The sequence below is a fragment of the Solea solea genome, chromosome 7, assembly GCF_958295425.1.
Source record: "Solea solea chromosome 7, fSolSol10.1, whole genome shotgun sequence".
Classification (NCBI taxonomy): Eukaryota; Metazoa; Chordata; class Actinopteri; order Pleuronectiformes; family Soleidae; genus Solea; species Solea solea.
In genome coordinates, this window is record NC_081140.1 from 7,943,956 (window position 1) to 7,969,491 (window position 25,536).

The window sequence follows — 25,536 nt, forward strand, 5'->3', positions numbered from 1 at the left end:
TGAGTGCTTTGTTTTAGACATGCACTGACGTGCCAGGATTATCTTAGCATTCAAGGGTTAAGGGGGTTAATAAGGCTTGAGGAGAGGGTAACACACTCGACCTACATCTAGGCAAAACTCGCCAAACACACGGAATCCCCACTGCACTTTATCCCACTAAGAGCGTGCAAGAAACTGGGTGTATACAAGCGTAGGGATGATTATATGACCTCAGAGTATATTATACATGTTGTAGCTGGTCATACAAGTCGGCAAGCCTGTTCTTTTCATAATTTGGGATTTCAAAGTGCTTGGGGGCAGCAGCTTTTCCTGTCTCACTTTTTTTTTTATTTTTGCAGAAGGAAACTGGTTCAGACTGGAACTCGGTGAAAAGATGTGCTTTAAGCATTTGCAGCACAATTAGTTCGTTTTTAATAAACGCAATCGCTGCTATTATCCAATGCAGTAGCTTATTTGTATGAGTGCACATTTGAGCAGCTTTAGGCAAACAGTCAGTCAGGTGATTTACACATGGAGATAAACCCAGGTTGCACTGGGAGATTTAGGGAAAAGTATTGCCTCTGAACACTCCACACTGTGAGCCATTACACAAATCACAAAAGCATTGGCAAATACATAGATATTGCCTTTAAGTTCTGTAATCAATTTTATCCATGGCTACATATTGTCCCTTATTGCTGATGAATTGGTCTCTTGCTGTTGATATTTATCTTGCATTGCTACATTGCTTTGATGGATATAGTTCCCCTCTCCCTCCCCTTAAGTTTTGATTAAGTAAAATATCTTGCACTGAATTAAATATTTTTGGTCGCTGTCTTTTGTTTCCAACAGGAGTGTGAGCAGCTCCAGAAAAAGTATGCTTTCCAGCAGGATGAGCATCTCCTGGAGCACACCCAGCAGCAGCATATCCTCTACCAGCAAGAGCAACAAATCCTCCACCAGCAAATCCAGGTATCTGAAGTGGACAAAGTCACCATGGTGCCAGATTTACACTCATTTCAGGATGGTTTCACTGCTTTACATTTCTTCATGCAGGACAGAATGAGCTGCTTTACTCCACAGTTAGTTTGTTAACAAATCACGTTATTCTGAACCTCAGAGGTAATGTATTTATCTTTACCTGCAGAGTCTGTCTTTAGGCCATGGAGAGAGCCAGCCGAGTCACCTAACCCACCAGCTTCAGAGGTGAACATGCGCACACGCACACATTACTCATCGGCCATTGAACGGTGAAGAATGAACTTGATACTGTGGTGCAGCAGTATCGACTGAAATGCTACATCACATAATTCTTGTTTTTTTTTTTGTTTTTTTTCCTTTTCCTTTCTTCTCCTCTGTTTTGTCCTCTCTCAGATTGCATATCCAGCCCTCCAGCCCGCCGCCAACACATCCCAGCAACCACCTCTTCAGGCAGTCCAATCAGAGCCCTCCGCCTTGCTCTGCAGGCATACTGCAGGGGCACGGTTAGTGACACCATTAAAATGCTTAAAAATTAAAGTGTACAGACAGTTAAAATTATCGCTTCACCTAAACTAGCTCCAAATGTACCGACATTTACTGATGAAGTTGCATGTTGCAGGCTGAACATCCCTCACTTTGTGTGGACCCTATGTAGCCTTCAATTAGCAACACAACTCAAAGGATGTGGAGTCTGTATGAAGTGGGCTATTGTAAGGACACGGTGGTCCAAAATGGCTGCCTTCAGAGCTGATCCGGCTCCTAATATGAATATCAAAGGCTCATTCTGGGGTAATGAAAAACAATTCATATAATCGGGTGGTTGTTTTTGCCAAATGAAAATAATTACATCTAAATTTACACATTGGACCTTTTAAATTATTATTAGCTTTTTCTTTCTTTTTTTTTTTTAAAATGCATTTACCTTTTTTAACTGCATGTATTAGAAATATTAGTCAGTTCTGAATTAAATAGAAATGTTTTTGGTTTTTTTGCCACAGCTGAGTTAACATGTTGATCATTATAACTTATGGTTACAATATGATTTTATTGACTTATTGTAATGGTACATTAGCTATGATGCCGTGTTATTGTTGGGACAGTAAATACAAAACAATCACTTGAAAGCAGTAGCAAGAAACTTAGTTGGTGTTGGTGAGTGACTCTTTGCTCGAGTCATATTTTCTCCTCGAGAAAATTCCAGCAGAAATTTGGTGGATGTCAACACTCTGCTGCCTGTTCTGTCCTCTCCTATAGGTGGTCCGTCACCAGTGCAGTACCAGCACCAGCATGGTACTGCAGCACTGTACCAAGGCCAGAGTGGAAGCCCACCTCCCACAGGTTTGCCTCGAGTCGCTCTCGCAACAAATCAGCAAGCACCATCTGTCCGCCCCACTGTCCCATTGGCACAGGGTGTACCTCAACAACAGCAGGTGACAACAAGGAGCCGTCTAACTGTTTTCCTTTTATGTTTGTGCTGATGTTACATGTGTTGCGGTATAACGTATCTATGCAAGTTCTGTAACTATTATGGCGTATTTCCACCAGCTCTACTCGCCTCGCCACGGCACGGCACGGTTTAAGTAGCGTTTCCACTAGCATAGCACCTGGTACCAGGTACTATTTTTAGTACCTACTCCGGCGAGGTTCCAAAAGCGTGCCGAGTAGGTACTATGTGATGATTGGTCAGACTGCCGGCCACTGACTGGTTAGAGTGCCGTCACAGGAGGAGACGTCCGACACAGAAATCAAGCCAAACAGTGCATGATTTAAAACAACAACAAAAAAAGGTTGTGTGTGTGTGTGGCGTATAAAACGAAGTCACCGCAGTTTCACACAGCCGTGCAGTGATGACTCCGCCCACAATGAGTAAGCCAGGAGAGCCGGTAGAAATACGCTATTAAATACTGGGCAAAAGGTGTACCACACACCCTGGACGCCGTGATAAAGATAATAGTGATGATGATAATTATCATTAATGATACAGGTTTTTAAATGCTCCCCGTCTCCATCCTCCTCTCTCCTTTCCATTCTTCTTTTCACTCAACTCACCTCTCCTTCACTAACCCCCTTCCTTCCTCCTCTCCTTTCTCTCCTCCCAACCCGGTGGAGGCAGATGGCGTTGTACTCTGAGTCTGCTTCTGTCAGATATTTCTTCCTGTTATAAGGGAGTTTTTTTTCTCTCCACTGCTGCCAAGTACATGCTCATTGTGTTCCTGTTGGGTTTCTCTGCAATAATTGTAAGGTCTTCAACTTACCAAGCAAAGTGCCTTGAGATAACGTTTGTTATGAATCGGTGGGATGCAAATAAAATTGAATTGAGATTTTGCATTGTAGGCATTTAATTTGACTTAACATTGGTGTTATAGCTGCAACTAATGATTCTTTTCATAATCGATTAATCTGTCAATTGTTTTCTCTATTAATCGATTAATCATTTGGCCTATAAAATATCAGAAAACCTTAATAAATGTTGATCGGTGTTCGTCAAACCTGGAAATGATGATGTTCTCAAATGTCTTGTTTTGTCCACAAACCAAAATGATTCACTTTTAATGATTTCTTTGTTCTCCAGAACATTTAAGAAGCTTAAACAATCAGAAATCTTGTTTTAATCATGAAAAAAACTTCAAACCGATTATCAAAATAGTTGTCGATTAATTTAGTAATCGATTAATCGTTTCAGCTCTAATTGATGTAATGTGATTCTTTGAGTAATAGTTAATTTCAGCGTTGACTGTTCATACAGGTGACCATCCAGGTGCAGGAAGTGGAACTGGGAGGTGTGGCGCAGAGACAAGGTAGCTTTTTGTCCACACCAGGACACAGAGTTCTTGGGAAGCAGCTGAGTGCAGACAACGCCGAGATGCACAGGTGACCTCACCCATCCTGTCACCACATCACCTGATGGCTTTTACACCCTCCCAGCATTACCATTGGACTGTTTCTGTGTCATCTCCTTCCATCCTTTTTTTTTTTGACACTCTTGATGATCTCACCTCCCGGCAATAATAGACACCTGCATGCTATTCTGTGTATATATTTTTTTTTTATACTTTTTTCTTCACTAATTTGTTTGTGTTTCCCCTTTCTGTCATTTATTTTCTGATTTTTAATTGTATTTTTAAGGTCTAATGTGTAATAATTAGTGACACCTGATGGTGAGACTGCAGATTGCAAGAAACAAAGGACTCTTTCCCTCACCTCTTCCTTTCCCAAGGGTGTCGGCGAACTACTGTGGCCTTCATTTGCCAAAAAGGACGTTTGTCCTTAACAACCTTGTCTACTGTCAACTGATGGTGATGCAGATCTTAGCTACATTGTGTTTCTGTGAGTTATGCACCAGGTTTATGTGGACAGAGCGGTTCTTCAATTGCAAATGTAGCTTCTGCTTCGAAACCCAAAATGTACGCTCTGGCTGGTTTGTCCCTTTAGGCTGTCGTAAAAACATCATACCATGGATTAGTGAATTTGGTTAAAGCACCTACATTGCTTAAAGGACATAAAAAAAGGCTTATTCTGAGGCTATGAAAACCAAAGGATTTTTGTTTTGAAGCTATTTCACATTCATACAAACATATTTATTAAATTTCTGCCAATAAACTCCTAAATGTTGGAACTTCCAAAACCTTAGACAGTAACACTGATACTCAAACAGTACTGACAGTCAACTAAAATATAACATTGAGTTTTTCCCAAGATGATTTCTGAAAGCTTTCTCCACTACAGAATAACCCGGTGAGTGGTTGGATGTAGTGTTAGAGGTACAGTATGTGTTAAGATGCCAGCAGTTGAAGTAGGTGATCGGTCGTCCTGTGACACCTGATGTCTTCGTCCCATGAACGGTCCTCGTACCCAGCAGTGGCTTCACTAAGAGCGCAGTCTTCAAAAAACAAATAAAAAAATGCATCATTTGGAAACATCCTAACACCTCTTAGTGAATTCTTGAACCTGGATCCAATGTGAAGTGTTTGCTAGGCTGCCTGTGTGTGGTGATTTTAACGAAGGCCTCCTGTAGATTGATGAAAGTGAAGGTGATGTAGTGGCATCCCAACCAGGACTTGGGTGTATGTCGCTATTTGACAACAGATGGCTAATTCAGCTCTACATTCCCTCTTCTTATCCAGTCGCAGCCTCGGCCGCTTCACATCGGGCTATGAGCAGGCCCAGTTCAATGCCCACCTCATCTCTGGCGACGCTGCCTCCCGGGGCGCCTCCGGAGTGCTCAGCTCCTTCAGCCCGTACCTACAGGGAGCCTCGCTCAAAGTCCCCAGCCTAGAAGGGTACCAGGGCGGGGTGGTGGGGAGTGGCAACTATGGTACTCCCTCAACACTACAACAGGCCCTGCTGTCCCCAACTCCTTTGGACTACCGCCCCCCACAACAGCACGTCACCCCCACCCTGCAGGGCCTCCTCTCCCCCCGTCACTCTTTAACAGGGCACGCTGATCCCAGGTTGCCCCCCCAAGACCTGGCTGCCCTGCTGAAGAGGCACAGTCCCCGGCCGTGCCCAGCGCCCCCCACACCACCCAGCGGTCCGCCCCAGGAGTATGGAGAGATGTTGCTTCTACACCAGCTGAGCCAGGGTGAGAGCTTGGAGCAACCGACACCACAGGGTGCCCCCGGAGGCCCACACTACCTCCACCTCCTCCAGATTCGACCACCTGATGTCCAGCCACAGCAGCACCCAGCCCAGCCACCGTGCCCCAGCTTACCTTACTCAGAGAGCATGGAGGAGGACGAGGTGCCACCTGGCTACCATCACCCACACGAGGGCCTGCTGACCAAGGCAGGGGAAGGTCATGAGCTTCTCGGGCCTCCCTGCGGAGGCACCCCGCCCTATAACTCCCCGACACACAGGCATGGCGGCTATATAAGGAGTCCTCCAGCAACGAGAGGTAACATCTGTTTTATTGTCGCCGTATAATTTACTTGCATTAAAAGAACTCTTCTCAAACAGCTGAAAACACGCTGTGTACTGAACACACTCTGCTTTCTGTCAGAATCTGAGTGCGTGGAGTGTAGGCCCCCAGGGCAGGCCATGGAGGTGCCTGATCATAATGGTGTGGGCTACTCTCGAGGTCCCCAGGGTGACGCCTATAGGTCCCGTGGACAACTACAGCGCCACCACACCATTCAGACCTGCGATGATGCTTATGTGAGCTAAAGTCTATTGATGAATTACTTTGAGCAGATTGACCACATTCCTTTTAAAGGGCCCAACAATTAACCAGACAATTAGCAAGTCACACATGTTACAATTAAATTATTACATTTTTGATTGTTAAATATGAAAAAATTGAAATGGATGAATGTTAGAAACAATATCTTTATCCTTTTAAGTGCCTGTCCTCGCATTACAGTGTAGTAGTCGATATTTTGATGATATCCCACGTGATAATGCTCCGTCTTTACTTACTACTTAAAAAATTATGTCACAATTCACTACGAGTAGGAAAGCAAATGCACCAGGGAGTCATGTTTATTTAGATGTTTTTTTGAGGTATTAGTGCATGTTAATCACATCTGATCTTTAAAAAAAACAACAACTTCTGAGTCTTCATAAGGATTCATTCAGGATTCTAAAAATGGTTCCCTCTCTGGCTGCTCAGGACCAGGTAGAGCCCATGTCTGGAATGAGCCTGTTGGCTGGAAAGGCATTAAGCTCTGCCCGCATGTCAGACATCCTCAGCCAGACATCATTGACAGGAAGCCAGCAGCTGCACCAGCGGGAAGAGTCAGGTCAGTGTGCGACATGATATTAGCTGAAATGCAGTTTTTTGTTTTTTCTTTGGTCAATATCACTAAAGTCTGTGTGCTCCTCCTAATGCAGTGTGTGATGTCGAAGGGGAGCTCCATGCAGCAGCGTGCTACCCCTCCTCCTGCACCAGTGACATGCTCCTCAGCTACAAGCCCCCAGACCTGCAGTACAGCATGGAGCAGGCTGGGGTCTAGCACAGGTACACGCACACAAACAGAACAAAGGGTTGATGATAAAAAGTCAATTATTGAACGCAGATTAGTTGTTATCTGGTGATAGAGACACCGGAATACAGAGGAGGGGGTTTAGGATCTTCAGGTGCAGCAGGCCTTTGGTGTGAAAACCTTTTTTACATCATAAAAAGTTAGATTATACATAAAAGAAAAGGAGAAATGGTGGCTAGCATGAGTCGAGCAGCTCCGTGTACAACCACAAATTCAACAAGTGAACTTTGCTGTAGTTTGTGTGTGGCCTCAAACTGAATCAACTCCTCAATCTGGGAAAATCTGGGATTGGAGCCAAATCTTCTCAGGCACATTCCTTTTGGCACATCGTCACCTTATAAATCACTTTCCCAAACAGATTTTTATGGTTCTGTAGTAGTTTATATAATAATCATTCATCAAATGCTTTGACCTTTTATGGGTTACTCAACATTTATTATAACAATACAGTGTTTACCCTCTTGGTTTGTTTCATGTTTTCATTTTACAGCACTGAACTTGGTAGCTTTTGGGCGTCAAACCACATCAAACTTTCAACCAATCGATCAATTAAATGAGTTCACGCATAAATATGGCTCTTTAAATCAAAGATTGAGCTCATCCAATCATGCCGTTATATTTTTGAGGCACTTGAAACAGAAGCCGTCGTCAGGAGTCTATGTGCTCCTGTAGTAGCTTGCTCAAGATTGTTCAACCCCCCCCCCCCCCATCAGGTCTGACATATTCCTTTCAAAATTAAGGGCTTAAACAGGATTATTTGATTTTCTATAAATAGCAAAATAGGTGTCGACGACTGGTGTGCAGAGACTTTTTGGATGTGCATGCCTTAGCACATTTTCTGGTTTCGTTCTTATGTGTTTTTTCCAGGAAACTTAGCTCTGGACCTGCCACTCAACATACAGATGCATTTAAGCAAATGGCAACTGATTGTGACATCACTCATATTGATATTTTGCAAGTGGGAGTTCCTACAACCAGCACCTCTTGGACAACACTAGCTGTTATTCACACTGGTGTCCACGTCATGTGCTATTAAACAAGATCTGGGAAGTTATAAATCAAGTAGAGCTGCAACTAACGATTATTTTCATAATCGATTAATCTGTCGATTATTTTCTCGATTAATCGTTTGGTCCATAAAATATCAGCAAACCTTAAATGTTGATCGGTGTTCGTCAAACCTGGAAATGATGATGTTCTCAAATGTCTTGTTTTGGCCACAAACCAAAATGATTAACTTTTAAAGATTTCTTTGTTATCCAGAGCAAAGAAATTGAGAAAATATCCACATTTAAGAAGCTTAAACAATCGGAAATATCTTGTTTTAATCATGAAAAAAGCTTCAAACTGATTAATCGATTATCAAAATAGAAATTCAGTAATCGATTGTTTCAGCTCTAAAATCAATATTTATATACAGTTGAGGCCAAAATTATTAGCCCCCCAGGAATTATGGAACATTTTCCTAAAATTCTTCCCAATGTTTGCAGCATTGATAAAACTTGATATAATCAAACATCACCAGTGCCATTTAGTAGCTTTTGGTACATTTTGGATATAAAATAAATGTTTTGGCTTGCTTTATATCAAATATAGTGAAAAATGGGGTGGTCAAAAATATTAGCCCCCATATGAATTTTTATTTTCAAAACAAACCTAATTAACCAATCAGGTTTCAAACCACACCTGTGCAGTCAATTGGCTTCCTGACAACACCTGAGCATTCAATCAGCATAAAAGGAATCCAAGGAACATGGCACATGTGCACATTGAGAGGGATTACTTTTACTCATCATGCCAAAGACAAAGGAAATCAGTTTTGAGCTCACAAAGAAGAAAGTGGAGGCTCAGGAGAAGGGGGATAGGTTATACTGCCATTTCCAAGCATTTCAAAGTGTCTAGAACCGCTGTACGTTGCATCATTGCCAAGTACAAGGAGTCAAATTCAGTAAGAAACAAACCTGGGCATGGTCGTAAGTGCAAGATTTCAAGAACTCTGAAGAGAAAAACTCTGGAAAATCGTCAGAGATGTCAGCAAGAACCCCCGGACATCTGCCAAGATGATTGTTGCTGACCTGGCCTCTTCTGGAGTTGATGTTTCAAGGAACACAGTTGTGAGGTCTCTTCATCGAGCTGGGCTTCACGGCCATCACCCGAGAAGAACCCCTTTACTCAAAGAGCGGCACATCACAGCAAGACTGAAGTTTCCCCGTGAACATTTGAAAGGTTAAGATGAGTTTTGGAAGTCTGTGCTTTGGTCTGAGGAGACAAAACTGGAACTGTTTGGGCACATGGATGTGGCGTATGTTTGGCAAAGAAAGGGAGAGACCTTCAACCCAAAGAACACAGTTCCCACAGTTAAACATGGTGGTGGGAGCATCATGCTGTGGGGCTGTTTTGCAGCCTTGGGCACAGAGAGCCTTGTTCGGGTGCATGGCATCATGAAAAAAGAAAATTATGTTGAAATATTGAGGAATAATATGCAGAAATCTGCTCGTAGTCTATCCATAGGTTGTCACTGGGTCTTCCAACAAGACAATGACCCGAAGCACACATTGAAATTGGTTCAACAGTTCATTAAGGATACCAAAACCAAGGTCCTGGAGTGGCCTGCACAGAGCCCAGACCTCAATCCTATTGAGAATCTGTCTCAGGTGCTCAAGCTGAATGTCCATGCTCGGAAACCACGCAATTTGGACCAGCTGGAACAATTTGCAATGGAAGAATGGGCCAAAATCCCTCAGGAGACCTGTGCCAACCTAGTAAAGAACTACTTTAAGAGGTTGTTTTCAGTTGTGGCTCAGAAAGGGTACTCTATTGACTATTAATGGCCAGGGGGCTAATAATTTTGGACGTCTCATTTTTGCCCTTTTTTGTTTCAATTCAGTGTATCAATAAAATATTCACATCAAACTTAGTGGACATTTTGTCTTTGTTATTTTGGAAACAAATGCAATACAAACACTTGTTGTTAATGGTAATTTCCAGAGAGAAATAAAGAGTTTTGTCTAATTTCACAAGGGGGGCTAATAATTTTGGCCTCAACTGTATATATGTATGTATGTATGTATGTATATGTATATGTATATGTATGTATGTATATGTGTATGTATATATATATGTATATGTATGTGTGTATATATGTATATATATACACATACATGTAAATATGTATGTATATATATATATATATATATAACCCTAACCCTTAGACAATTCCATTCAAAATGACAGCAGAGTCTAAATGTTTAGTTGTGTATCAGAATCCTTTCCGCACCCACACTAACACACTTGCAAACATACTGTAATATCCCACTGGACATGTGTGTGCTAGTGGAAACAGGAAGCTGATTTGAAAATGCAAATAAGAAAAGTTCAGGCAGTGACAGTTGTGGTTTTAATTCATTGCTGGTAATAATAATAATAAAAAAAAAGTGTGGTGACTGATAAGAATCAGTTGTTAACTGCCTCATCTGTGATTTTGGTTCATTCAGACCAAAACAAGACTTAAAAAATGAAGCCTGCAGCGTTTCAAAAGCTGTCATAGTGTTCGGAAAGTCCAAAGTGTTGTTAACAGCAGGTGTAACCTGAGCAATTGCAATGTGTTTCACTTTGTATATTTGGATAACTGGGTACGTCATCAATTTAATCTTACATGAGAGGGATTAGAAAAAGGAATCGGCAAAATGAAAATGGCAAAAAGCCCCAGGACAAAATGACCACAATGACACCAGCTGAGTGATTTTTTGCCCACGCCACAGAAGATGTTGTGCAGTTTTTCTCACGGACAAAGTTGTTTTTTTGATTATTGGAGATTTATTAAGTAGAAATTGGGACATTTACTTTGACAATTTGACTTATTTTATGTCAAGCTTCAGTTAAATTTTCACTTATAGATTTAACACTGGATTATTTTCTTGGTTAAGTCATTATTTTTTAATCAGAGATATAAAAATAATCAATTGTTCTCTCTTAGTAGAAATTATGAAAGAACAATTTGAGGAAGATATCAAATAGCGTTTTTTGTGTGCATTGCAAAAAAAAAATTGCGTCGCATGCTATTTGGTTTGCTATATAACCTGCGATGTAGTCGGTTTAAAGTCCAGGTTCAGTTCAATATTCACTGTGTGATGGATTTAAAATGAAAAAAATAACAAAATCTCTCGCTCCATCTTGATCTAATTTCAGTATTCCAATGTCTGAAGTATATGTGAGGAAGAGGTGGATGACGAGAGGGCAAATAATCTTATTGGGAATAAATCTGCCTCGTGTGCAAAGTCTGTAGCTGACTCTGCTCGCCCTATTTGCACTATTGTGTCGTAACGTTGGAGATAATGGTGTTTGAGACTTTGAGAGTAGAACAACTAACCCCAAACAAATGGCGTAGACACAACTGTTGAAAATGCTGTTTCTTCTGTTCATGTGTCTTCATGCAGGAAAGGATGTATCCTGTGTACAGCGGTCCATATCAGCCATCCTGAGTTGTGTTGACTTGAGTTGAGCAGCATCACACCAAACCCACCACCACCACCACCACCACCGTCGTCTTTTGCCCAACCTGGGCCTCGGGAGGGAGAGGGAGGGAGGGCACTCTACGTCCATCTGTATTGTCTCCGTCTGTCCCCGGGAGGGGACTCTGTATAAGAGAGGGAGAGTGTGTGGGTATAATCTTCAGTGGGGGGGATGGGTGGGTGGGGAGCACAGGTGGGGCTGTGGGGGTTTCAAAGGTCAAAGTGCCAGCATTTTCTGCACAGACCTTCAGCACTCGCTGCTGCTGGTCATCTCTTCTTTTCTTCACCTCCCGTCGCGGTTAGACTGCAGTTCCACTCCTCCCTCTTCCGGCCCCACAGCCTCACCCCCCCCTCACCACCTCACCTCACCTCACCTCTCGCCCCGGCTCCCACCTGCTGCCGCCCCCGGCCTAAAACTCCCGCGTCATCATTTGTCCTCTGTTAACTGTCGGCATACTTGGTCATGTGCCTCGTCGGCTAACGCAGCGATCCAGTCACACTCGGCAGAACATGGAGTCTAACGTAAACACACACTGCTGCAACAAATCCAAAGTATTCACGTTAGGTCTGAGTGCGCATGCGTGACTGAAAAGACGGGGTGAGTTGACTTGAAGTTGTCTGTGAGAGTTGGTCAGTTCCTCCCTCTCTCCCGCTCTCTTCCCCCCCACCCCCCATCCGCTGGCCTGCAGCAGATAATTCCGAAACGGGCCGAGATGTCGACGGTGGCGGCCCCTTATTGGCCGGGTGTTTTGGATCTCTAACAAAGCCGCTCTCCAAAGATGGAGCTCAGTGATATCGCACAGGACAAACCAGCTCTCATAGTTTTATAGTTTTTTTTCTGTTTCTCTTTTATTTTTGTTCTGGTATTTTTTTTTAATTTTAAAATTCATTTTTACGGCTAATGTCCAAGCAGGCATTATGGTCAATATTGTTACTCTTGTTGTTACTGTTTTCTGTAAAATAAGTTTTATTATAATGGATATTATTATTATTATTATTATTATGTTATTAATGGAAAAATAGTTCTGTGTTGCAAGGAAGACAACTTTGTTCTTTGATTACTTAAATCTGCACTTTCAGTTCAAGCTGTCCTCTCTTGTCTGTTTCCACCCTCTGCACACGGCTCCTCGCTCTCTGTCATGCTGTTCACCTTGTCTTTCAATTTACACGCCTGTTCATCCACCTCGTCTTACCTTTCTCTCCATCCTCCTCCCTCCTTTTCCATGTCAGTGACAGTGTATTGCATTGTGGGTAGATTTACCAGACATTTGCTCCTTTCCTTGTACAGTGATGCCATGTATAGAACGCTATTGCAATTTCTGTATCAAATCTATTCTTTTTGTTACTTATTTTCTTTTGTTTTGTTTTTAGATGTCGTTGGGGAGGCTTTTTTTTATATCGGTATTGTTTTTCATTTGTACTTTTGGATGTCTTCAAAGTGTTTCTTTTTTCTTTTACTTTTCCTTCGTTTGTTTCTTTGTTTTATGAATCGTTGAGATTTCTAGCCAAAAATGGACAGAGAGAAGAGAGACGCTGCTCTTTCTGTCCCGTAAAAAAGATTGTTCTTATTTGTTTTTAAATATTATTATTATATCGAGACACTTGAATAAGAGGAGAGTAATTATTTTGTGTTGCTCTTTAAAGTATCATTTCAGTCGTTGATGTTGTTGTGACTGTCATTCTTGTTGATGTGGGGCCCGTTTTCTGTTGGCGGGGTCGTTGGCGGCAGGTTATACAGGGTCAGGCTTCGGGCTTTGTCGGGGTTGGTTTGGGTGCTACAGAGACTTGACAAATAAACAGAAAGAAACAATAAACTACCGGTGGAACAACTTGTAATATAGCCGACATATCATCCCAAACATCACAAGTGTGGGGACGGACAAACCCACTTCTCGTTCCCTCCCGTGCTGCCCTGCCCATCTCCTGCGATCCTCCCACCGTCTTTTACTACATCGCTTCTGATCAGATGAAGCATTGCGGACAGGACGCCTCCTCGCAAGTTAACCTGTTACTATGGCAACTAAGGAGGACTCTACTACTGCTTTTACTGAACAGCCCTCTTTTGGTTTTGTTGAACTTATGCCCCCCCCCCCCCCAAAGTCTGGAAGGGATGATTAGCGGACGCTGTATCTACATTTTATAATGGATCCTGTCTGAGTTAGATAAATCTGGAAACACTTCCAAACCGCGAAAGGGGAGACATTTATGTCAGGAGGTGAACGCAAGACTGAATCGTTGAAACATCTTCCGCAGTGAAGGATCACTCTATTGCGGCCCGAGTGTGGATAAGTGTGCCTGCCTTAAAACACGTCTACCAACAACATCTGTGCATCCTAAATTGAGTCGAACTACAGCGCAGGCAAACGGAGGCTTCAGCATACTGGAGGATTAAATATCAGCTTTTTAAACAACATTTTTATTCATAAACCTCTATTTATCCTCCCATATACAAGTACACCTGGATGTTGAGGTGGGCCAGCAAGGGGGGGGGGGTGTGTGTCAAGATTTCTGCTTCACTTGTTTGTGTTTAAAAACTGATTGCACAATAACCTGGCTGCATGGCTGGCATATTGTTCGCTGTTTCCATCCGAGAGCTGCAGATGGTGTCATGCGGCGCTCGTGCTTTCCATTTTGCATCATGTCACTTCCTGTTTACCGGCATTTCGCTCTCGCTCAGACTCATCATGGTTAGCCCTAGATGTTAATCTGTGAAAGCAGAGCGTGCACACGCGGGGTGGGATGGATTCATGAAATAACCTTGATTAAATCTGTTTTGGTGCGTTTTCCCCCACAAAACGAAACCTTCTCATGTGTGAAACATTTCCCTCCAGATCTCATTTGTTCCTCATGCAGATCTTTCCTGCACTTTTCTTGTTTACGCCAAGCCAAAACTTTGATCTGGTGGAAAAATCACTTTTTTTTTTACATACAGGAGAGGGAAATGCCTGTAATGGAAGACGGTGCATGTCTCGTGTCCCATGGCAGTATAGAAACTCTAAAATTAAGACCTGGAGGCTCCACTTTGTCTGATATTGTGACCAGTACCAGAGCCGTTGTACGGAGAGCAAAGGCACACAGGAAAAAGACGACTTGTGTGAATGGAAAGCACCGCACATGAATTCAGAGACAATGGGGAGGAGAGCTGCTTTACACACATCTCCTGCCTCTCTCGACTGAACCTTTACCCTCCTCTTCTCTTTTCTGTCTTAACCCTTCCATTCCTGACTTATGTGTTTTTTTCCCCTCTCCATCCCAGGCTCATTTCTCGACAAGCCAGCTCTCTGCTCCACCCCTTAGGTTTGTTTTTGTTCTTAATTGGCTCTCTCTCTTTCTTTCTCTTTCTTTTTTTGTCATTTTTTTTCCATTTTGTTTTTTATGTTCATTTCTGTTGAGTACAAAAATACTAAAGTGCAACAACGATGATTAAAAAAATATCAACCAAACTGAGATGAATAAATAAATATATATAAATAAAGAAATAATTTAAAAAGCATGCGACTCGTGTGTCTTCTGTTTTGAACACAGCCGCATGTGTTTGCATCGCCGCAAGTTATCTTTTCCATGTTGGACCACGACTGGCTGCCGGACTAGTTTTCTCACGTAAAGTCATGCGCGTCTTCTTCCTGTTGAAGCTTTTTGTTCTACTTAAAGGCCAACAATGCTGTTAAGATGATTTGTTTATATTATATTTATTGTTTCACGCATGCAGAGCAGGATGTGTCACAGTGCCTAACATGCCGGCTCTCTCTGGTGGACAAAATGTGTAATAATAAAAGTACTAAATGTAACCTCCTTTGACATTTTGTCTTTTGCAGTGTCTTGTTACTTATCGACATCATCCTATCTGCAGTAAGCTGACGGTAAGCTAATTATGATGGTGTTCTGGATTACATATGTGGACTGTGTGTTTGTATAATCTTTAATGGAACTCTTTGCTCTTCCGTCTGTGACTGAAATCTCTGTGTCAACACATTTGGAGCTTCATCTCCAGGTTAAAAGACTGGAGTTACCTGTATGTCTTGTTTACAGGCTGAATCTGGAGGTGTGCAGGCTGCACCTCATCCATCCATCCATTGTCTACCACTTTATCCTCCACATGAGGGTGGTGCTGCTGCTGCTGCTGCTGCTGCTGCTGCTTGTGCCAATCATCAGCCTCACACAGCTGTCTTCTAACATTTAAGCTGACGTTGCATGAATATTGTTCAATTCTTTGCTGACGTTGTTCTTAAGATGTGGAAGATGAACACAAGGGTTATATGATATTAACCTTCCCATTATACACATGAACAGATTACAGTTGTGACTGCAGTGCTCTGAGTGCTGCTGCTCTGGTCTGTACAGCTGCACTGCAGAGTCTTTCCAGTCTGAAGTAACTGAGCTCAGAAACCACGAGCATTTGGAGTGTCAGCTTTTGCATCTCAGCAGTGGATGATAGGGAAAATAGCGTTTATCTCTCTGAAATGACAGATGACTCTTCTATTTACCATAATGTCATTCCCCTCTCGGATCATTAAAGATTGATGTTTTGCACTGAGATCCTTGACATCAAACCTACATTGCCTCTCTCCTCTCCTCTCTGCACCTTATGCTGCCCTAACATGCTTCCTTCACCTTCTCTCACCCCCTTCCCTCCAGCTCCTCAGCTATCTGCTTCTCACCTCTCCTCCTCCTCCTCCTCCTCCTCCCTTCCCACTCTCACAAAGTGGCGACAGTGTGACTGCCTGCCTGCGTCAGACAGCCCTTGCCAGCTACCGAACACTGCTACTCGAGCTGCCGCGTATGCCCTGCAAAAAAGCTCTGTGTGTGTGTGTGTGAGGTGTGTAATTGCATGAGTGTACGCAGATGGGAAAGCAACTGAGTCAGGGAGGGCTGCCTCTCATCTCTGCTGTTACCACCATCCTTCACTCTCCCTCCTCTCCTCTGCTGCCATGGAGCTCGAGCAGGCTGAATCACAACAGCATCTGCACAAAGAGCTGAGGTAATTCTCGCTGTGTGTGAGATGTGGGCTTTCATTGCTGTATGAAAGTGCACACATCTGTACTGAAATGCCTGCATGCAGCATTGTAAAACGTGTGTGTGTGTGTGTGTGTGTGTAAAATGTCTGGTCCTCAGCAGCCTATCAAATTGCCCTGATTGTCAGAATAAATACAGGATCCTCAGTCTGATTGTGAAGCACTATCACATCATATGTGCAAATGGTATGGATGATTTTACCGGTTGTATGTGTAGAATGTCTTTGTGTGTGTGTGTGTGTGTGTGTGTGTTTCCTTTATGCATCAGTTCCTGCTTTCGTACTCTGGTCACATGACCCAGCAAGCAACCACACTAGACTTAACGTGTTCCCCTGCACTTGCTGTATATAAATGTATGTATATACTGTATATATATACACGTGTGTGTGTGTCTGTGACAGACACGTCTGTTGTTTTTTGTCTTTATTGCCGCGTTTGGAAAGTTTCATTTCACGTTTCAGGATTGTTTTTCCAATAACAACGTTTAAGATTCTCTATTTATAATCTCATGTGCCCACAGAGGAATTGAGTCATGCTGGTTTGATGTCTTTTGCGATATTATTCGTCTCTGAGACGTAATCGATAGACGTCACTGTGAGAGTGTTGCTCTGAACAGTCCACAAAGTAAGATAGACTAAGAAGAGTAAGTGAAATAGTCATCGAGGGAGTTCACAGTTTCAGTGTATTACTCCCACAACATTGTTAGACTGTGGAAAAAAAAAAATCAGTTTATGATCTTTTTATTCCTCCCCTGGTGCCTACCTTTGGTACGTGGACCTTACGCCTCCATTTCAGTTCAGCTGCAGGCGCCTTCATCAAAGTTTCTGGTGCATTATACTAATAATGCTTTTAAAGGCTAAACTGGCTTCCAGCTCATAAATCTCAAGTCCAGATAAGGATTTCGGTTTCATAAGCTCCACCTCTTTCCAACTCTGCACCTCCAGATCTGATAGAAGTTGATGTAAAGTCTGATGGTATTACTCCATCTCTCTCATGGTATTTTCAAACAAATGCGAGGGGCTTCTCTGCCGTGACCTATATAGTGGAGGATATGTAGATAGTGGAGTTTCCCTTTAAAGGAATACTTCCCCGATTTGCATTTAGCTTTGTATTACTAGAATAGGGGGAGTAATTTTGAAAAATTGTGCTTCCCAACCTCAGTTTCCCCTGAGTTGAGAAATATCTTCATTCTTTTTTTTTTTGGTACGTGCCCACCAGTGACACTTGGTCCAAGGCTTGAAACTGCAACGTTAATTCCACACAGGGGACGGGACCTCATTCCCAGAATGTAAACAGTGTCCGCCATCTTTGCTAACAGTTACACTAACAGGACTAAGTGTCAATGGTGGACACGTAACAAAGAAAAGAATGAAGAAACTGTGTCTTGGGAAGACACAGTATTGCTGAGATTTCCAGATATTATGCTATTATTTTATTATTCATTTAGCCTCAGCTAGGGTAGAGTGAACCTAAAAACCCTACGTTATGATAATTGCTGTTTTCCATTATGAAGTACGATGTTAACGAAGTGTAATGCTGCCACACATACAAAAAAAAGTGGGGTTTCCAGTATTACGTTAGAACGAGAAACTATCAGGTTATAACGAGATAAGATGTTTTCTCTTTATAACAAGATAGTTTCCTAAGATTAAATATTTAGGTTATGGTTTGGGTAAAGGTAAAGATAAGATTGTTTTCTCATAACGAGAAATTATCATGTTATAACGAGATAGTTTCTTAAGATTAAGATTTAGGTTATGGTTTGGGTAAAGGTAAGATAAGATTGTTTTCTCATAACGAGAAATGATCATGTTAAAACGAGATAGTTTCTCGTTATAACATAATACTGAGCACCCCACTTTTTTTTTGCATGTGTGGCAGCATTCCGCTTCCGTACGATGTTATCTCACAGTAAAAAAGAAGTGTGATTTCTTCCTCAATAGGTAGATGTGTGTTTACATGTGGTGCTCCGCTGGGCCAGTATGAAGTGTGTGTGTCTGAGGAGGTGGGCACAGGGCTCTGCTGTCGTGTTCCTTCACACACTGGCCTTATCCTGGACAGGTGAGCGACACGCAAAGCGTCGTCTATTATACATTTCTGGCATGTTGACGTCGTTACGTTTGTATCAGGTCACTGGCTCAGATGCCGGGCCTTTCTCTGTGGAGTGTATATGTTCTCCCTGTGTGAGTGTGGGTTTATTCCAGGTACTCTGGCTTCCTGCCACTGTCCAAACACATGCACAGGTTAACTGGTCACTCTAAATTGACCGTAGGTCTGAGTGTGAACGCTTCTTCATTTCTGTACGAAGAGATTTGTTTTATGTCAAGACTGTTGGAGGCAACGGCAACAATGTGCTTGTAAAGTGAGACACTGCAAACAGGTTGGAGTATGAGGGAAAACACAGGTAACACTTTTTATAATTAGTGTTAAAAGTACACACTATCAAGCATTAGCATTAATAAATATAGAATTCATCATTTATAATAATAATAAATAGCTGCTTTAATCCCTCAGCTCGCTCCAGCAGGAGGATCCTCTGTACTCAAGCAGCCAATCAGCATCCAACTACATACTAATGAGTATTCATGCATTCTAAATAATGAATTCAATATTTATTAATGCCTAACTAATGCCTGGTAGTGTGTACTTATTATAAAGTGTTACCAAAACACATGATTAATGCTTCTGACCTCTGCACTGCCACTGTACACACGCTAATGCTCCCTCGGTCAGGTCTGATAGTATTGCTTGACAGAGCCTGTTTTCAGATGAGGGACGCAGCATACAAATATCAACAAACGTTGCACACTGCAGCTTTTAACTTGACATAAAGTCTCTGCTTTTACACGAAAACCTGCTAAACATATTGATATCCTTTTAAATAAGTAAAAGAAAAGATGAATCATTCATTATAAGATATAATTGCCTCCACCAAAAAGCTGTAACACTCATACATCATACACAGATCTATTCACCAACACCTTTGCAATGAAAATTGATCACAAAATAAAAGTTTGTTCACATGCTTGTTTTTTTATCTATGCAACGTAAATGTGAGGTTACACCCAGTGTGTACAGTCGGAGTAGTGAGGTGTTTAAATTATTCTGTTTGTCATAATTTGCCACGAGCAGTTCCAACATTGTGTCCCCACAGGTGTGATCGAGTCGGCCCCAAAAATCGACGGATGGCACCGCGCGGCGATGACGCTGCAGGAGAACATGACACACCGCTTTAACTGTCAGTCAGACGGCTGGGATCCCCATGCTCCGCTGTTGCTGACCTGGTACCTGAACGGCGAAAAGCAGGGAGAGCCGTCGCCCAACCGTGGGCGCCTGGTGATGACATCCAAGGAGGATTCTCCCGTCATGAGACCAGGGACCAACCACAATAGCACGTTCTCTCTGCACGCCAGAAAATGGGACAAGGAGCTTGTGTGTGTGGCGTCAAATCCTCGGACGGGAGAGAGCTACAACGCCACAGTCACACTCAATGTCCAGTGTGAGTAAAATTGATTCAGGGTTATAACACAGCTGGTTTTTTCTCTTCATACAATGAATGTCCTGCTGTCTCCTCTGTCCCCCCAGTTCAACCAGAGATCCTCAGAGTGAACGCCCACTATAGTGAAACCTCAGGCCCCGGCCTCTCCCTGGTCCTCTTTGCCTTGGTGCGGTCCAACCCGCCCGCCACCATCACCTTCGTGGACCAGTCTGGCCAGCTGGTCGCCAACACCTCTGACTTCCTCATCTTGGACTCCCGGAGCTACCCCTGGCTGACCAATCACACCCTGAGGGTGACGCTCAGTAGCCTGTCAGGGAATATATCGATGAATGCCAGCAACAGTGTGGGAGCGGTGCAGAACAACCTCACACTAGCAGGTGAAAGGCAAAGTGACAGTGAAAAGCCAAGTGAAAAAAGGTTGAATGAATCCTTTAACACTCTCCCGTTGTCTCTCCAGAGTTCCTGCAGTCTCGTGTGGAGGTGCCCATGCTGGGCATCGTGACTGGAGGGGCCATGGCCTTCATGGCCCTCCTCATCCTCAGTCTTATTGTTCTCTGCCTCATGCAAAAAAATCAAAAAAGCAAGTCCATTGGTGAGACTATGCAATTTTACAGTACATGAAGTTACTCGGCCGGATGATAACATCTCCTTCTTTTTCTGTTACAGACGAGCCAGTGGAGATTCTCATGACCAAGAAGAGGTAAACAAAGTAATCAGATTTCTGTGATTAGACAGGAAATCCAATCAGCTAGTGACATGATGACAGAAGATAAACCATAGAAGAAAGAATGCTAGTTTTACTCATTCTGTACACCTGAGGTGCCTCAAAGAAGACATTTCTTATGTCCATAAATTCATTATGTTATTCTTTTTTGGTGGGTGAGGGCCACCATAGTTGCCGAACACACTCAGGAAAGGGAGGAGTCCTCTGGACCTTTAAGTACTATATGTAGCTCCTTTAAGCGACTTAATTCAGAGACCGGAGAATAATTTGTTGCCTGGCTCTACTCAAAGATTACAGCATCACTAATGTAGAGTTAGCAGAACATCAGCACAGATGCCAAGAAGCCACTGCACAGGGCTGAAAATGAAGGGTATGATAATGTGAATTTTGCTGCGAGCCAGGGTGGCTCTTGTTTCCCTGAAGATAACTAACTAAACTGTACTGAGTGTAATTGTACTCAAGAAAGAGTACACTTTTAACATAACATTCCCACCATGCTGATCTAATCCTATTCCATTTCCAAACTATCTCTCTCTCACACACGCACACACACACACACACACACACACACACACACACACACACACACACACACACACACACACACACACACACACAGGTCTGTGCAGCTATTCCTGGGAAACTGCTTTGCTTTGTCCTCCATTCATTTGACCAGTCTATACAAAGCGTCATCCTTAACCACCACCAGTTAATGACCAACCCTAGTCTTAATCTATCGATAACTAAAACCTCAGCCCTAAACTTCACTGGTTCCAGTTCTACCTCATTAGGACCAAGTTTTGGCCTCTATACTGGTCCAACATGGTCAGTGTTTATGCCAAAAAAAAAGGTCCCAAAGAGGTAAAAAATAGAATAATACACTATACAGAATACACAACCTAGCCCCTTACCCTAACCTTAACCATCATAACTAAGTGCCTAACCCTAACCTTTACCCAAACCATAACCTAAACCAAAATCTAATCCTTCTACACCTTAAAACCAGGTCTTAAAAAAAGCACTTTAAAGATGGTATATGTGGTTTTTGGTCCCCACAAAGTCACACCTTGAAGAACTCTCCCACACACACTCACTCACAAGTAATAATCTCTAATAATAAAAGTGAAGAAGAATAGATTTCGGACTTCTTTTATTCCCACAAACACCTTCCGTTCACTGACGGTGCGTTTCCCACACCTATCGCACATTCATTTTTCCCCATCAGCACATTAGTGATCTGGAAGGAAAACACTGATGAAAGCGTTCTTGTGCGCTTATAAATACTTAATGTTCACCCAGGAGACACGCAGCACATCTGAGCCAAGTTTGATATCTGTCCTCCATGTTTCCTGCACAGTGACTCGGCCAATCTGAAGGCGGAGAAAGCTGATAAGGTCCACATCCCGAGAGAGAACATGTCTCTGCCGTCCAACATGCAGCTCAATGACCTCAGTACTTTGAGAAAAGGTAAGAGTTGCCCACAGAAAGATGCTTTGCATTTTGCACAGATATTTCATATTGGTGTAATATGCCCTCAGTTTAAGTCATAGTTGCTGTAACTTTTATTTAAAATAATAATTCCTACAGATCTTCATCGTAACATGTTGTAGGATCTGGATCCCAGACTCTCAGCTGACTTCATACATAGTCTCTTTGTCATTTCTGTTGTTTTGTAACTCTGAAGTTGTAATATACATGTCGGGTAAATATAATAATAACACATTTTATTTGTATAGCACCGTACTTGCAAGGATTGCAGCTCAAAGTGCTTCACAATAAAAGGAAAATAAAATTTTAAAATTAAATCACAACCCGGGGTGGAATGGAAATGAAAATGCCCGAGTCATGTGGTTTAAAAGCCCTGTTTTAACTTTAAAATAAACTAAAAATGCAAATAAAACTCAACACAGGGTGGAATAAAAAGGAGCTAGTTGAAGGCTAGAGTAAAAAGACAAGTTTTAAGTCTGCTTTTAAAAATATCTAGTGAGCTGGCTTCCCTGATGTCTAACGGTAGCGTGTTCCAAAGTTTAGGGGTGTAAGTAACAAAGGTGGAGGTATTTCTATACAAGGAGGAGGAGCTTAAAGTCCAATCTAAATGTTACAGGGGGCAGGGCAGCTAAGACTGGACTAATATGCTCTCTTCCTGGTTCATTAGTAAACAAGCAGAAGATGAGCTGAAGTCTGTCAGTAAAAAGTACATTACAATAGTTAAGTCTGCTTGAGATAAAGGCATGTATTCATTTTTCAGCATCTTTTTATATATATATAAATGGTTCCACTTTAGAAATATTTCTAAGGTGGAAGAATGATGTCTTTGTCACCTTATTAATGTGGGACTGGAAACTAAGATTTAGTTCTAATACAACGCCAAGACTTGTAACCTCAGATTTAACCCTGGGAGCTAATTTCCTCATAAATATGTGACTTGATTCCTGTCGCATGTTGCATTTAATGTGCATTGCCAAGGTTTGGGAATGTTAGTCTAGAAATAGATGGTACATGATGCTGCTTTACTTAAAGCTGCAGTGCATAACCTTTTAGCGATTTTTGTTGTTGATGTCATGATTCTCCGTGAACAGACATGATGTCATGCTGTTTGTATGCCGCGTCCATCATCTGAAAACAGGCTCTGTCACTTCTATCAGACGTGGCTGAGGGAGCGGCTGACGTGAGATCATGAACTGTGAAACACTGAGTCTAGTCATGCGGAGCCGATTGGTCGATCAGCACCGTGTGAACCTGTCTGACAGTGGTTCTAACGAAACTGACATTTCTTTATATTTAAAAATAGTGCACTGCCGCTTTAAGGGACATTGTAACTATGTATACCAAAACATTCACGTGGAAAATGACATAAAATCCTGAAAAAAAGACTTGATATCCAAATGTAAGTTACTGTGACGGTACCAGCATCAGCTTTTTCAAGCTGGATGAAATGAATGATTAATGGAGAGAATCGCTGTTGTCTCTACTCTTTATTTTAACTCGCATGAGGGGAATGGAAATCATCACCAGAGATAAATAAACATGTATATTTGTTTTTATGTTGTTAACACCTCATACACTTGCATTCTCCTCCATCTTTCCCACGGCGCTCCTTGTAGCCCGAGAGGCTTCGCTGCACAACAGTCTGGGAGCGAGGAATGAAGAGGAGGAGGAAGATCTCTCTTTAGCCTACGCCGCCAGAGGTCAGGGAACTCCACTTTGATACCGCTGCATTTTTTTTTTTTTTGTATTTATACTCGGAGCCGGCCCAAGGCACAAGCTTGGGGCCCCCAGATCACCAATAGTGTGTGGAAACAAAAACATTTGAACATCTTAAAGAAATCTAGATATCTTTAGATGCATTCATATATCTAAATACTGTTAATTGTAAGATATAAGGTTTTATATTTTAGTTGACACATTTGTTCCGAGTTTTTAAAAACGTTAAACCGGTTTAGTAGTTTGCCGCAAATGCAATATCTGCTGTTGTATTTTGTTATTTTTCTTTGCATGTTCAGTATCACCACACAAACGCCTGTGATGTTAAAACAAAAACAAGAGTGACACTGGTTTGGTGTAAGTAATACTGCTATAATATAACGTTACATTTCTATCAATAATAGTCAAGCACAGGCTCCTAGGTGATTGGAAGGGGGGCCCCGTAAAGGCTTGGTGCGGCCCTGTTTATACTTAAGCTTTAGCATAAAGCAACAATGATGATTGTTTTTTCTTTTAACCGCTCTGAATTCTTTCCCCCGATGATTCTCAGGTTTTGCCAGATATCCGATGGTGGGCTACATCTATAAGGTGAACAGCACAAGCAGCGAGGAGATCTGGCTCTGACTTACCTCAACCCTGACACACTCATGCATGCATAACGACTTCCAACAATGCATCTGTCAAAGAGGGTAAACTGCCAGTCGGTCATCCGTCACCTCTAAGCTGCACCGGCGGGACGTGAGCAGTGTTTGTGGGCCACGTGCAGCATCGACACACTCTGGCTCTCTGACCGAATGTCCAATTTGAAGTGCACAAAACAAACCCGTCTCTCTACACATAAAAGTACTCATATAACGCAACGTTCCGCTTCGTTTTTCCACCTGTAACCACACGCTCATCGCTCTGTCCTCCATATGTCGCATCGTCGGAATGCATTTAAATGTCCTACGCTTACACCAGAATGTCCAAAAGGTAACGTATCGTATGTGCGGTTTTACATTCTGACAACTAACGCCTCAGTCAGGTGGCACATGATTATGAAGTATGTATTTATATATGGACAATATACATATGTCAAGTACTGTATATTTGTATGAACATGTACACGTGTACAAAAGAGGATGTCAAATAAAGACAACACTGACATTGGGATGAAGGCCGGACTTGTAGTTGTAGTTTCATTGTCACTCACTAGAGGGCACTGTACGGTGATTTATGAAATGGAAATAGAAGAGGATTTTCATTGTGTGTGTGTGTGTGTGTGTGTAGCAGTTCAGTAGCAGGTGCTGGAGGTGTGATATTTGTGCGTGGGGGTAAATGTGTGTACTTGTATTTGTTACCTCTTAAGGTCCTTTTCTGGCATAAATGCTGATCTTGTCAGGACCTGTGGTCCTCGCGACGACCGAAACCTGGTTCTAATGAGGCAGAAGCTCTTTTCTGAGGAACTGGTTGAGTTCAGGACTAAGATTTAAAGGTGGGGTTGGAGTTCTGCAAAAATAGTTTTTAGTTTAAGGTTGTTTAAGCTCTCCAAATCTATCTATCTATCCGTGTGTGTGTGTGTTTCTACATATGTGAGCGCCAGGTGTTCGCTCTAGGTCACATGTCGTTGTGGCTTCTCTTCATACAGGAAACAGAATTGTGGTGT

General features: G+C 42.4%; 2 protein-coding genes across 4 annotated transcripts in view; both read left to right on the forward strand.

Annotated features, from left to right (window-relative positions):
- sik3 (SIK family kinase 3) overlaps positions 1-14,943 on the forward strand; it is a 38,276-nt gene extending 23,333 nt beyond the window's left edge. For all 3 annotated transcript variants that reach the window (XM_058633489.1, XM_058633491.1, XM_058633490.1), the window contains 10 exons: positions 832-951; positions 1,127-1,185; positions 1,354-1,463; positions 2,215-2,390; positions 3,707-3,831; positions 5,085-5,854; positions 5,960-6,114; positions 6,569-6,698; positions 6,790-6,916; positions 11,378-14,943. In XM_058633489.1, coding sequence (XP_058489472.1) covers positions 832-951; positions 1,127-1,185; positions 1,354-1,463; positions 2,215-2,390; positions 3,707-3,831; positions 5,085-5,854; positions 5,960-6,114; positions 6,569-6,698; positions 6,790-6,911 — 1,767 coding nt within the window. In that variant the 3' untranslated portion in view covers positions 6,912-6,916; positions 11,378-14,943. The remainder of the gene's footprint in view (positions 1-831; positions 952-1,126; positions 1,186-1,353; positions 1,464-2,214; positions 2,391-3,706; positions 3,832-5,084; positions 5,855-5,959; positions 6,115-6,568; positions 6,699-6,789; positions 6,917-11,377) is intronic.
- Positions 14,944-16,097: 1,154 nt separating this feature from the next.
- On the forward strand, positions 16,098-25,041 carry LOC131462716 (transmembrane protein 25). Its single transcript, XM_058634180.1, has 9 exons — positions 16,098-16,430; positions 18,408-18,525; positions 19,619-19,963; positions 20,050-20,340; positions 20,421-20,555; positions 20,630-20,663; positions 22,045-22,154; positions 23,792-23,875; positions 24,442-25,041. Exons 2-9 carry the CDS (start codon positions 18,447-18,449, stop codon positions 24,513-24,515), a joined length of 1,152 nt encoding a protein of 383 aa, XP_058490163.1. The 5' UTR covers positions 16,098-16,430; positions 18,408-18,446; the 3' UTR covers positions 24,516-25,041.
- Positions 25,042-25,536: the final 495 nt, after the last annotated feature.

What these genes read in the sequence shown, in the direction of transcription:
- LOC131462716 (XM_058634180.1), top strand. Translation starts at nt 18,447, where the DNA reads ATGAAGTGTGTGTGTCTGAGGAGGTGGGCACAGGGCTCTGCTGTCGTG. An exon ending in ACTGGCCTTATCCTGGACAG is followed by an intron (nt 18,526 to 19,618) that starts GTGAGCGACACG and finishes GTGTCCCCACAG; the next exon opens with GTGTGATCGAGTCGGCCCCA. An exon ending in ATTCTCATGACCAAGAAGAG is followed by an intron (nt 20,664 to 22,044) that starts GTAAACAAAGTA and finishes TTTCCTGCACAG; the next exon opens with TGACTCGGCCAATCTGAAGG.